At 43.0% G+C, this 13,103-nt stretch overlaps 2 protein-coding genes across 2 annotated transcripts; one reads left to right on the top strand and one right to left on the bottom strand.

The window, feature by feature from the left end:
- Nucleotides 1-3,782: 3,782 nt before the first annotated feature.
- aldob (aldolase b, fructose-bisphosphate) lies at nt 3,783-7,942 on the top strand. The gene is made up of 9 exons (XM_047024735.1): nt 3,783-3,940; nt 4,641-4,753; nt 4,874-5,085; nt 5,417-5,471; nt 6,105-6,265; nt 6,393-6,476; nt 6,830-7,004; nt 7,229-7,428; nt 7,684-7,942. The coding sequence occupies exons 2-9, from the start codon at nt 4,642-4,644 to the stop codon at nt 7,777-7,779; spliced, it is 1,095 nt and encodes a 364-aa protein (XP_046880691.1). The 5' UTR covers nt 3,783-3,940; nt 4,641; the 3' UTR covers nt 7,780-7,942.
- A 1,305-nt stretch (nt 7,943-9,247) lies between these two features.
- si:ch1073-291c23.2 (uncharacterized protein LOC799862 homolog) lies at nt 9,248-11,648 on the bottom strand. Its single transcript, XM_047038424.1, has 7 exons — nt 11,518-11,648; nt 11,021-11,163; nt 10,704-10,814; nt 10,414-10,470; nt 10,054-10,191; nt 9,781-9,894; nt 9,248-9,604 (listed from the first exon to the last, which is right to left on the bottom strand). Exons 2-7 carry the CDS (start codon nt 11,147-11,149, stop codon nt 9,575-9,577), a joined length of 579 nt encoding a protein of 192 aa, XP_046894380.1. The 5' UTR covers nt 11,150-11,163; nt 11,518-11,648; the 3' UTR covers nt 9,248-9,574.
- Nucleotides 11,649-13,103: the final 1,455 nt, after the last annotated feature.

Raw genomic sequence — 13,103 nt, forward strand, 5'->3', positions numbered from 1 at the left:
CCGAATCAGTAAAAAGAACCGAACTTCCCATCACTACAAACAAGTGCACGACATTAACGTCATCGTTCTCAGCCACTCCCTCTGTTCGCTGATTGGACCTACAAAAAAATTGTTTCTGGAAACCGACTTCAGAACCGACATCCCAGACCCAGTACAGAAGCAAAATCCAAATTGAGCGGAAGTATGTAGGAGGGCAGAGCCAGGCTACACCATTCCCTCTTGCAGGGGAAATGAGAAGACAACTATTTCATACTACACTTCACTCTTAGTATTTTGAGTTGTAAATGAGCAGCATTTTCAAATAAAATATACTGAAATATCAGGTGCAAAAATGTCATTAAAACACGGGGCCCTCTGCAACAAACGCAAGCAAGCACACCCTACAATTTCCCCAGAAATTGCACCTCTACTTATTTTTGGTTTGGCTTTTCTGTAGTATAAGAATGACTCTGTTCAGTATTTCTTGTGTGCAAAGAGAGGCCTAACCCCAAATCGGAACTCCGGGTAACACTAGGCTTACGTAAACAAAGGGACCTGGGCTTGACCACTATCTTACTGGAGAGGCCATAAAAGAGTTGGTCAAGCTTAGAGTACAGAGAGTGCGCACACGCACACACACGCTCCAAGTCTATGCACGGGAGCCAATGAAAGAAGAGCCATGGGACATTTGCATTCCTTTGTTGTAACCAATAACTGTCAAGAGCGGTTCTGCTTAAATAGCTTGCTAGCACAACATGCTAGCGGACAAACTTTGTAGCACAATGGCGTGTGATGTTTTGTCTCCTTGCGGCCGCAAGCAATAAAGCTTTCTTAACTTGTTCACTGACTGACTGTGCAATGCTTGATAGATAAATATTTATGGCACGTTTTCTCATTTTTTCTTATGACCGTTAAAACCACACTAGCTGGTTGCAAGTCTCAAGCAGGGCTACACAGTTGGCTTCCACCGATAGATAACTGTGGCCGTTGTGGCTACAAAGAAGTGGACAATTGAACAGGATGAGGAGGAAATAACTGTCCAGTCAACCAAGACCAGTTTGACCTATGCACCAGTGACCAGTGTCTGATAAGTTGTCAGCTTCTGATGGGTTGTCAGTGTCCAAATTCACCTTAATGGAAGACACATTGGGGAAAGTTGCTGCTGGGAACGCATAGATAATTAGAAATTACACTGTGTTCAAAACAGTCAGTGTTGTCAGTTGTCAGTGTACCTGACTTGAACGTGAATTTGAACAAGAGGGAAAGATACAGTACTTTCTCAGAGTACTTTTTACTACTGTGGCAGAAAAGCTACTAAGCCTATTCCCATACCACTTGCCTGAGAAAACATTCATCTCAGGGTTAGAGCACAATAGAAGGCCCAGTAACCTTGGTGAGTACAGTGAGTTGGCTTCAAGCTGTAAGAAACATGCAATGCATGGTTAGCCTCCCCCACCTCCTTGTAGCTTGGTCTGGCCAAGTGGGTTAGACTCATTAGTGGGGGCTGTGATGATGTGGATATCATCCTGTGGCGGGAGCTGACCATCTTCCCAATTACTCCTGGACAAAGAGCCACAATTAGCCATTGTAAACAAACCAACCGTTCCAGTAAAAAGTAGGAAGTATTGGTAAGTAATTATTTTCAGGCTAGTGATAAAACATGGACAATGTGTTTTTCTCGCTGAAATTATTTTACAATGAAAAGTAAATCACAGAGGTTTAATGCTTCATCAGAGAGCTGCGTGGGGGTCTGCAGCTCTCCAAAGTGAAGAGGAGAAAATAAAGGACCCTCAACCCTCCATCAGCAACCCTGATCCTTCTGTAAGTTTAATCATAACCACAAATAATAACTAAACCACTATATTCACTACAGTTAACTTATTACAAGTTTATACGCACTGTATATCAAACATAGTCAGTCTCCACTGCTGCAGCAAAATAATTTTGGCCACTGCCCCACCCCAGTTATCTGACTACCAACAGTACATCCTTAGTTGGTTCCTTAAACAGGCCTAAGCATGAGGATGAGCAGTTCCTTATGAGCGGTAACATGAGCCTCTTGCCAGCATTCCAGATGCTGGATAAAGGGCCTCATGGACTCCTGCATGAAGCAGAATTTGGTGACTTATTAGCCTTGTTTCACCATTCCACTTTGGGCAACATGATGAAGTAGGTTTACACCATGCCGAGGTCAGCTTTATGTTTCTCAAAATAAACTGTAATTGAAGGCTGGATTGTTGTCATTTTTTCCAATGTGACATTAGGCTGAATTACAAAAAGGTGACACTTTTTACTCATCTTTGCAGAGGGGTGCCAGTACTTCTGAAGCCCACCATATTTATAAGGAACAAAACTTTTCAGTTTGACAGATTTATTTTAACCTATTGTACCTTTAAGCAACACACTAGATCAGTGCTAAGTAGCGTATCATTTCAAACAGACATGTTCCAACGCAGTTCTGATACTAATCCTGAAATGATGCATCCCTCTGGACACCGTCTGCACTGCACTCTAGATTGTTAGTATGAATTTAAAAGAAATGACACTAAATACATCCGTTCGCTGCCACCAGACCCCCCCCCCCCCCTCCCTTCCCCCTTTCCAGGCGGCGCTACCCTTTCTTGCTCTTTGTCTCTTTCTCCAAACCCTGTGAAACATACTGTGAAACATACATACTGTGAAACATGCATACTGTGAAACATACATACTGTGAAACATACATACTGTGAAACTTACATACTGTGAAACTTACATACTGTGAAACATACATACTGTGAAACTTACATGCTGTGAAACACACATACTGTGAAACATACTGTGAAGCGATATAACGGAGCTGGACTCCAACCTATGACGGTTGTTGAGACCATTAGTAGGCCTACAGGGTCAAGGGTCCATGTTGTGCAAGCAGGATTTGAAATAGATCTCGTCAGTGCCTCATACCTGTGCTTGCCTCATACCTGGTCCTGTCACCTAAGGTCTTTCAAATAAGGATTCAAAGTTGATGCAATCCTCTCAGATGTTCCATAAAGATGAATATCAATTCAATATGTCGGAAATACTGTAGAAGTCAGCAGAAGCTGGATAGACAGAACTTTAGACATAAAAAGAATGTGACTTCCTTCTATTGGTGTGCATAAACATGAAATTGATCAATCATAGATTGATGCCTATGCTGGAACAATGAGGCAACACAAGTAATACTTAGAGACTCGTTCTCAGATGCCTAAGAAGGAGACTCCTGGCAGCTGAACCAGTTGTTTCCTGTTATATATGCAAATCATTTTTTAGCTTCTGACCTTTGCAGTAAAAATAAAAAAGTAAACATGTATATTACAGTAGGTTACTTATTTATTGCATATTATTGACTGTAATATTGGGAAATCCAATATTTACATGTTCATTATATAGGTTATTCTGTAAATTGACACGAATCTCCATTGTACATAGCCTGTTCTGCACACACACGGAGGAGACTTGATACTGAGAGCTCAAATTCCGCAAGACAAGAAGTAAACCTGTAATCTACGATTCAATGTATTTTATAGGGCCTACTTAATGTAATATATCAATAAGTAGGCCTACCAAAGCTTAGTATGCACTACTCTTTGTAATCAAGCGCAAACGTGATTAGGTTTTTGTTGCGTGCTGCGTTTTTAAGACAATAGACTTTCAGATAATACAACGTCTTTATCTTCAAGTCATCCATTTGTGCTCAGAAAGAACTTAAAGTCCATAAAGAAGCATTGATACGCAAGCACACCCCCGTCTGACTGCCTCAACCAATTACCTTTTCCAGCGGGGATGCACGCCCGTGCCACATCACACACACCCCTTCCTCGTCAAACTCGTTTTCTGCTCTGCAATAAATACCCCGTCTAACTACATTTCGGTCTTCACAATCAGTCCGGATTTAGTAAGGTAGCAACTTGTCCTGGTGTTGACATCGACATACATCCAAGTAAGTTTATTTATGGCTGTTCAACTTAACCTTCGTTTTTTTTGGTGGTATGTAGTTGATCGTGTTTACCATGTGGTGGTTGGTTTGCAACAACAAAAAGAGAAGGAAATGCGATGACAATTGCTGTTGTGATGTTGGGTTTGAATGATTCATAGTATGCGAAACTGCATCGTTTTAATCTTGAAAAACAAATGTACCAAATTGATTGCATTTATGGAACTAAAGTATTTGTGAACTCAAATGTATTGGCTTCAATCAATAGAATGGCACGGGCACCAGTTTAGTATTTCATATAGCTGCATTCACTGTGTACAGGTGTTCATATTGTTACATTTGTCAGCGTGTTCTGCACACCACTTGATACTGAAATTGTTCCTAGTTTTTTTTACGATTTGCCCTTCACCCAGCACATTTCTTCAAATTTTGGCAAGGCTTATTGACTCCCCGTGAACTGTGAACTTGTTTGTCCACGGAGAGAAGGCATGAACAGCCTACCAACGCTGGACTAAAGTTCAAACTTCACAGAACAAATATTTACAGAGCTGGTGTGCAGGAGAACAAGTGGAGGGTGCTGAAGTTCGCAGTTGTCCCCTTTTTTATTTTCAGATGAGCAGGGCACGTGCAACCATTAAGTAACGGTTTTATTTCTTCACACTGTCTCACTTTCACAATTAAGTCATCAGTTTTTCTTTCTCAACAGGATGACTCACCAGTTCCCATCCCTCTCTCCGGAGCAAAAGCAGGAGCTTGCCACCATTGCCCAGAGGATCGTGGCTCCAGGAAAGGGCATCCTGGCCGCAGATGAATCCACAGGTGAGGAGGTTGAGCTGGTTAGGGCAGATGATGAGGAGGGGAGTGAAAGATTCATTAAAATAGCCGGTCGAGTCCAGAGGGCTAGTTGCATTACTTGACCAAGAACATTTTCTTTGCAAGGCACCATGGCTAAGCGCCTGCAGAAGATCAACGTGGAGAACACGGAGGAGAACCGACGTTATTTCCGCAACCTCCTCTTCTCTGTTGACGACTCCATCTCTAACTGTGTGGGCGGGATCATCTTCTTTCATGAGACACTGTACCAGAAGTCTGACGGGGGCGTCCTTTTCCCCCAGGTCATCAAGAACAAGGGCATCGTGGTCGGCATCAAGGTAACTAGAAATGGGAGGCCTCTCTCAAAGGCCAAAGCTGTAGGCCGCGTTTCTCCTCAGAATTGCAGTGCCTTGTATTTACTTTGCTGCAATAGTGTATCACCCGTGGTTCATCAAATTCAGACCCCAAATGGATCAATTGCGTATGTCTACTTTATACTGCACAGTTCCATTGCCTATTAATTTAAACTATTAATTGCCAAGTTGATATATAACTGCACACAAGGTCAGAGTACACTGCACCTGAGTATACTGTAGGACTTATCTACTGTACCTTGACCTATGAAAAGGATTTATAACGTCAAAGCCTATTGTTTTACCCGCCTTCCAGGTTGACAAGGGCACTGCTGCCCTCAATGGTACAGATGGTGAGACAACCACACAAGGTAAACAATTTCACCTCACAGCATTTGGGTTTGGAAACTGTGGTGGAAAATTCTGACGGTACTATCGTTTGAATAGTCAAGAAGGCGGTTTCAATACAATTCATTTAGTTTGTACAAAACTTAAGAAAACAATACTCTGTGACCCGTCATAGCGAAAGACTAGTCAGTGACAGTTTAAGACAATATAACCCCCAGGCCCAGTGTCCCAAGGTTCGTTTGCATCTCTCTCTAAATGAGGAGATAGTAAATGAAACGCACACACAGGACACCTCGGCCAAAAGGTCAGAGCAGCTGCCTCATTGACCCCATCTACAACATCTTCCCTAGGTCATAAATACCTTAAAACAATACAAGATGCTTTACCCATCCTCCAGGGTCAAACGTCTCAGAGCCTTTAGCAACTCAAACCTTACTTCAACTAGTCACTGGCTGTCGAGTCCTTTATCAATGAACAAGAGCTTACAGATTACATACAAATACATTTATGCATATGCCCTCAAAATCTTTCACAAAGCTCATGCCTGGCAACTACAAACACATAAACTGGATAGTAATACTCGTTTGTCAAAAGTATTGTCAATGACATTGCGCATTGGCAACCCACAAGATGACCCCCCCCCCGCCTCCTCTCAGGTCTTGACGGTCTTTCGGAGCGCTGTGCTCAGTACAAAAAAGACGGTTGCGACTTTGCCAAGTGGAGGAGCGTTCTGAAGATTTCAGACGGATGTCCGTCCGCCCTCGCTATTGCAGAGAACGCCAACGTCCTTGCCAGATACGCCAGCATCTGCCAACAGGTATCATCATAGCCTCTACCAAAGACAATTACCAACTAATTCCTCTTTTTATACCCTTTGTAAAGTCATCAATCTGTAAGCAGCTAATTTGATAGTGACCAAGTAAAACTGTTCATGTTGCATACAGAACGGCCTGGTGCCCATTGTGGAGCCAGAGATTCTGCCTGATGGCGACCACGACCTGCAGCGTTGCCAGTATGTCACAGAGAAGGTGAGTTCTGCTCAAACCTGGCAACCCTTACTGTTAAGTTAACCTCGAGCGGTGTCACCCAATACGAGTACTAAAGTATTTCTGCCCAACTTTTTAATACTGATGACCAAGTATATTACCATTTAATATACTTCCGTGGGAGTCAGATGGCTGAGCGGTGAGGGAGTCGGGCTAGTAATCAGAAGGTTGCCGGATCGATTCCCTGCCGTGCCAAATGACGTTGTGTCCTTGGGCAAGGCACTTCACCCTACTTGCCTCGGGGGTAATGTCCCTGTACTTACTGTAAGTCGCTCTGGATAAGAGCGTCTGCTAAAGGACTAAATGTAAATGTAAACTTCCTTTCTCTTCTCCAGGTCCTGGCAGCCGTGTACAAGGCTCTGTCTGACCATCACGTCTACCTAGAGGGAACCTTGCTGAAGCCCAACATGGTCGCTGCCGGACAAGCCTGTCCCAAGAAGTACACCCCTCAGGAGGTCGGCATGGCCACAGTGACCGCTTTAAGGCGCACTGTTCCCGCCGCTGTGCCTGGTGAGAGGGTGGACTGTCCCTGATTGATACCCGTCAAAAGGGGAATAGTCTATGGTGGTGGTGTTATTCAAGTTTGTTAGACGTACTGGTGCTATGCCGACGACAGACTTGTTCTGTTTTGAATCGATTACCAACCCTCTTATCACCCTGGACAAAGTCAAACTGAACGGTTGGTTCTTGGTTGACGGGACAAGAAAAGTCAAAATTGTCTTTCTTCCTCCCAGGCATCTGTTTCCTGTCAGGAGGCCAGAGCGAGGAGGAGGCCACACTGAACCTCAACGCCATGAACCAGACGCCCCTCGGTCGGCCATGGAAGCTGACCTTCTCCTACGGCCGTGCACTCCAGGCTTCCGCCCTTGCCGCCTGGCAGGGCAAGGCCGCCAACAAGACGGCCGCCCAGGATGCCTTCACCTCCAGGGCCAAGGTAAGGCCGAGTGGTGAAGGGAACAACCAGACAGGACCAATGTGTCCATCTTTACGGTGGGATTACAATAAACAAACGGCATCAGGCCTCATTTGTGTCGCTTCATTGGGTATGGGCCTCCTAGGAAAAGGGCAGATAGATATTGGGGCTTTCTTCAACCTTGAAGCTAGTTCAGGTGTAATTTTAGACTTCTAATACTAATGTCTGGGCTGTTGTATTGTGAGACCTGGATTGATGTTCTCCTTTCCGTTTCAGAATAACAGCCTGGCCTCCAAGGGAGAATACAAGGCTTCGGGTACAGCTGACCAAGCTTCAATGCAGTCACTCTACACAGCCAGCTATGTCTACTAAATCCTAAACTATAAACATGTGAAATTATGTCTTCAAGATTCCAATTGGCAGTCCTATTACAGCCAAAATGTAAGGGCGAGATCCAGTTGTCTTTCTACTGCAGGTTGACCCGCACAGACCTGCAGTTGGAATGAGTGGCAAAATAAAATGTGAATTGCATGAACCAGTGTTGTACCAGTCAATTCAGGTAACATTATGGAAAGCTAAGAGGAAACATGAATGCTAATCTTGCCATATGGAGCAGGGACTTTAGTATCAATTTCAGAAGCAAATGTTATTGTGGTTCAGAGGGTGACAACTGCGTGGATGAGGGTGACAACTTTGTGGATGACTCAGACGGCCATTCTATTGGCCAGGTGCTATTGGTCAAGCCTGCGTGTCAGGGAGCAGCTAGGTGAAGCGAGGGTGGATAGCTTCAGGAGGATCGTTAGGTTGGCCTCGTCCACTGCAGTCCAAACCCAGATGTCTGAGCCTGTGGCTTGACAAATCTTGTAAAAAAATACTTGGGTGTGGTATAGAGATCTGCATTTCACTACTTACACTTTCCAGGGTAAGATTGAGAGTAAATAATGTGGGTGGGGCTAGCTCTTTATCAGAGGGCTGACCCTGTGTTCCAGCAGCCTGGTCACCATGTTGGAGTCCCTGAGCCCGACGGCAGCGTGCAGGGTGTTTTGGCTGTTAGTCACACAGGTCCAGGTTCATAGCTGACAGGTACCAGGCCTCCAGTGTATGTATAGATACTTGCATGAAGGAGGATTTAATTACTGGGTTAAAATAATATAGCATGTCAGATATGCTATTAAATCATGCATTTTGGAGAGGTGAATTAAGAGGCTGTTGAATGTAGGGTGAAGTATGACTATATTAATAGTCTCCATGCCTATCCTTACATGCTCCATAAAGTGGCACCCTTTATATGCAGGATACCGATTGTAATAGTGCCTGTAGACATCACGTGAATAGAATCACGACCAGAACATGGGTCTTATAGTCACTAGTTTGAATCGCCCTGTAAACGACACAACAACAAAAAACTCAATTTCTTTGAAACTTTAGATGTAGGGATTTACATTACTACATGAAATTGATAGGGGTGTGTAGCATCTGTGATTTTAAAATGTCATAAAAGCTTCTATTTCATATTCTGAGGGAAAAAGGTCACTGCTGTGTTAACTTGGTTTCTAAGCAACCACACCTGTTCTTGATGGCCAGGTAAAGAGTGGAGCCAAAGCGGTTCTTGAGCTGAGTGGGGGCTCCTCTAGACAGCAGGTACTTCACCATGTCCAGATAGACTTTCTCACAGTCCTTGTGAAGAGGAGTGTTGCCATTATAGTCTCCACAATTCATGTATATCTGAGGGGGGACAGCTACACAATGTTGGAAAGGTCCAACATCTGCATGTGGATCAGTGTGTTTATTTGAAACATAGTGAGTAACAGTAAGTCTTCTTAACACACTGTAGGATCTTCAGAAAAGTTTTGAGTCATGTTTTATTTAATGAGTCTAAAAAAGGTACTTAAATAGGTAGGCTACTTATAATACTTAATTATACACAACAATTTCTGCATACATGTAAAAGTGTACAAAGCAGTTGGCGTAATTTGGTCGTCAGCCTACACATGGCTAAAGAAATGGAGACATAAAACAAGTCAAAGCTACAAATGATTCTACCACTAGGTGGTAGAATATGCACACAAAATGTACTTAGGACAAGGCGAGAAACAAATGTGATCTCATTACGCAGTACATGAATTGTATTATGTCAATTCTAATACTTGAAAGGGTTATTTCCCACTCAGGACTGAATGGGCATGGTGAGGACCATCTGAAGAGAGGGAAATGAAAAATAAAAATGGTTTATGTAAAATATCAATTGACTACATGCATGATTAATGGAAAAATGATTCCATTGAATTAGGATGTACACACAAATTTTGTTTGGATGAACTTATAAATATACGATGTTTGTGCGTTTTATCGATTGATTGGGCAAAAGTGTACCTGAGTTTTGGAGGACTTCAAAGCGAACCGCGCTATAGTGGACAGAAAGATGAGAAGCCCAGACACACAGAGCGAGCACGTGAGCAGTAGTGCCTCCAAACCTTGAATTTGGGCCTGAGGATCAGACAGTAGAAGAGAACTTGTCAAACATACAAACACATGTGCAAACACACACAGGGGTTGCTTTGTACGCAGCAACATTTTGGTTGGCCCCACCAAATCGCACCCCAAGGTTTTTGAAAAGGTTGGCAGCCCTGAAGATATATAATTTACCTCCTGGAATATCTGCCATGTGTTGTGTCCTCTACCATGCAGGAATGAGTTGGTAAGGGCAAGGAAGACGCTTCTTTGGAATACGGATACCAGAATACCAATGAGGGTGACCACATACATGGCCAAACACACCGTCACCTGCAGAGATGAGAGATGTAATGCAGAGAGAGATAAGATAATAAGACAAGAATAACGGAGATAAGATGATTGGGAACACTGAAAATAAGCTACTTCAAGGTAATCTTATTATCATGATATTGGATACTTTACAGATCATTTAGGATGTAATGTATGTAGTTTGTGGTGAAACTAAAACTAATGGAAATGGTGATTGGCCCAGATAACTACATGTAAACTTACCGTTTTCTTTGAGGGATGCATCTCAGTGTAGATGGAGAGGATTCCACAAGTGATGAACTAGTAGAAAAACACATGACTCAATACAAATCTTTTTTGGCTTTCAAATATTTAGCCCCAACAAGTTAGCCCTATTAACCTAACACGTGAGGTTTGTTTTGTCTTTTTTGTTACACCCTTACAAAACCTTTTCAAAAAAAGGTTTGGACAACAAACACAGCCTCATCTGGATTACAAAACCATCACCACACTGGCCTATCACTGTTCCATGTGCTGTCCCTGGTGTACTCTACCAGGGCTCCCTCCCAGAAAGGGATGTAGATGGAGCTGGAGTTAAAGTTTTCTGCCTTCAACAGCCCAATACCCATTTGCAGCTCTGCACAGCCAAGTATCAGGATTGCAATCTGAAGTCAGTGAAATGGAAAGAAAAGACACAACATAATAGAGCATAATAAAGCCTTGTTGTAAAATAGATCAAGCTAGTCCCTCCCAACCCCCCCCCCCCCCCCCCCTCTTGTCCTCTTCTTACATAACGATTGCAAATGCCATTCAAAGAATCCAGTTCTATCATTAGAGATTATACACAAGTGACATAGCTGGTTCCTCTCACCCCAAGACATTTAGGTTCTCCTCTGATGAAACGATGGAGGGGCTTGTTCCCCATCACGGTTTTGTTGACCTGTGTGGCCCCCTCTCCATCCCCCCGTGTTCCTGTGGCCTCTGCTGCTGTCACCTCCATGGTAAGACACAACACTACAAAAAGGCGAAATAGGTTGCCGTTTTTCTGCTATGAAGTCCGGGGTAGGGTCACATCTAAACTGACACTTGTTGATAAGGCAAAATTATGCATTATTGATTACTATGTAATGACTTATTATTAAGCAGTCAATTACTACACTTATAGATTACAGATTTGTTATACCATGTTGAATAGATAATATTTTCTACATGAAGTAGTGTTGCAGATTCCAAAACAAGAAACATAAGTTAGCTGTTATGAAAGCAACAAAAAGTACCAGAATACCAGAGCTGCTTTAGTTCACAACAATTAAATGTTAGCTAGGAAAGCAGTAGAGAAAAGTAATTAAGCGCAAACGGCGAACCCACCCTTTTTCCAAAGTTCTGCAGAGAAAAATATGTGCGCGAGAAACCAAGGGGAAGGGATGAATTTCGGAGGGGGTGGGGAAAAACGTTGGAGAGGGAGCAAGACCTTTCGAGTGCAATTTGAGATTTGTGAGGTCCGAAAGAAATGTGGGCGGGTTTATGTTGACTGGGAGGAAGTGAGGAAACTTCTGAGAATGCGTCTGTGTGGGCTAACAACACGCCTCCTCTCAGAGGAAAAAAGGGGAAAGAAAGAATGTGTTTGTGTGTGATAAAGAGAAGGACTACAATCGCGGCAGAGGAACAGCTGCAAGCTCAACCAAACAGACAAGAAAGGATTCAAACATCGCTTCTCTTGAATCTTTATTGTAGCACTGAAAGTGTGGATCATTTCAATAAGTTGTTTATTGTGAAGTAATTATCTTTTAAGAAATAAGAAAATCACAAACATTTCCTTTTTGTGGTGTACGTATGTGGACATAATTGTCACTATGGCTTGCTGTGTCTGCCAAAATGCATGTGGTTGTAAAACAACGAATGGTGTGTATATGTAAACATTACATTCCTATTTTATGATGTCACATACACATTCAACAAACCTCACAGTGAGAGGTAGAATGCGATCAACTAAACAAAAAAACAAGTGACAAACTGCACAAAACATCAGAAAATAAAAACATTAGTACAAAGCTGATACAACAGTTCGACGACACATTCCTCTCCGGGTGCACATATCCTAATGCTCCTTTGTTTTAAATAAACAATGGAAAATCATTTGAATCCTGCAACACCACTCTTCAGTTTTTGCCTGCTCAACACTTGGGGTCATTGGGGTTGAAAAGCCATGTGGAGCAGGCTCTCAGTTTCACCCAGTTCCATCTCCCACACCCTGACACCGGACCCCAAATGCCAGATCTCAGATGCTGGTCCCAAGATGACATCTCACTCCGGGGTCAGACTGGGCTCTGGTATGTGAATAAGGTCCACTCTTACACTGAACCTTTCCATCTAGAAACACACACAAGCACCACTAGTACGATGTTCATTCACATGGTGAAATCATAGCCCTTTTTTTTTCAAATGGTGGAGTTGGAGGTGGGGGGCTGTAATGGTGTTAACTTAGGCATGAACTTTCCACTGTAATTGCCATCCGCCTGCCAGACAAGACCAAAATGGCAAGATATTAATGTTTCTGGACAGCCTTATCCACCTGTTCCACCCTCTACCCCTAACCCCTCTGAAATCATCTTCGGTCCTCTCTTCTAGAGTGTAACCTTTATGGCCCTCTGACATATTGTAAGTGTAAGATAATTCCTCACTGCACCTCTCCACCCCGGCCAAGCTGTGCCTTGTGCTGATGGTAACAAACTTTCTACTGTGATACAAACTCTTCGGCTTGATTTATACCTCTACAATACCTGATCTACATATTCAGCACAATAAATCACCTAACCACTCATAGAATTTTTAACAACCTACTTTTAATATCGTCCTGACAGAACCACTTCCCATTCATTTATCTTTGACGATCATTTAAAAGTTGCAGAACAAATCATTTTCATTCCAGTGATGATGGTCCCTGAGTTTCTGTG

This window comes from Hypomesus transpacificus, chromosome 1 (genome assembly GCF_021917145.1).
Source record: "Hypomesus transpacificus isolate Combined female chromosome 1, fHypTra1, whole genome shotgun sequence".
Classification (NCBI taxonomy): Eukaryota; Metazoa; Chordata; class Actinopteri; order Osmeriformes; family Osmeridae; genus Hypomesus; species Hypomesus transpacificus.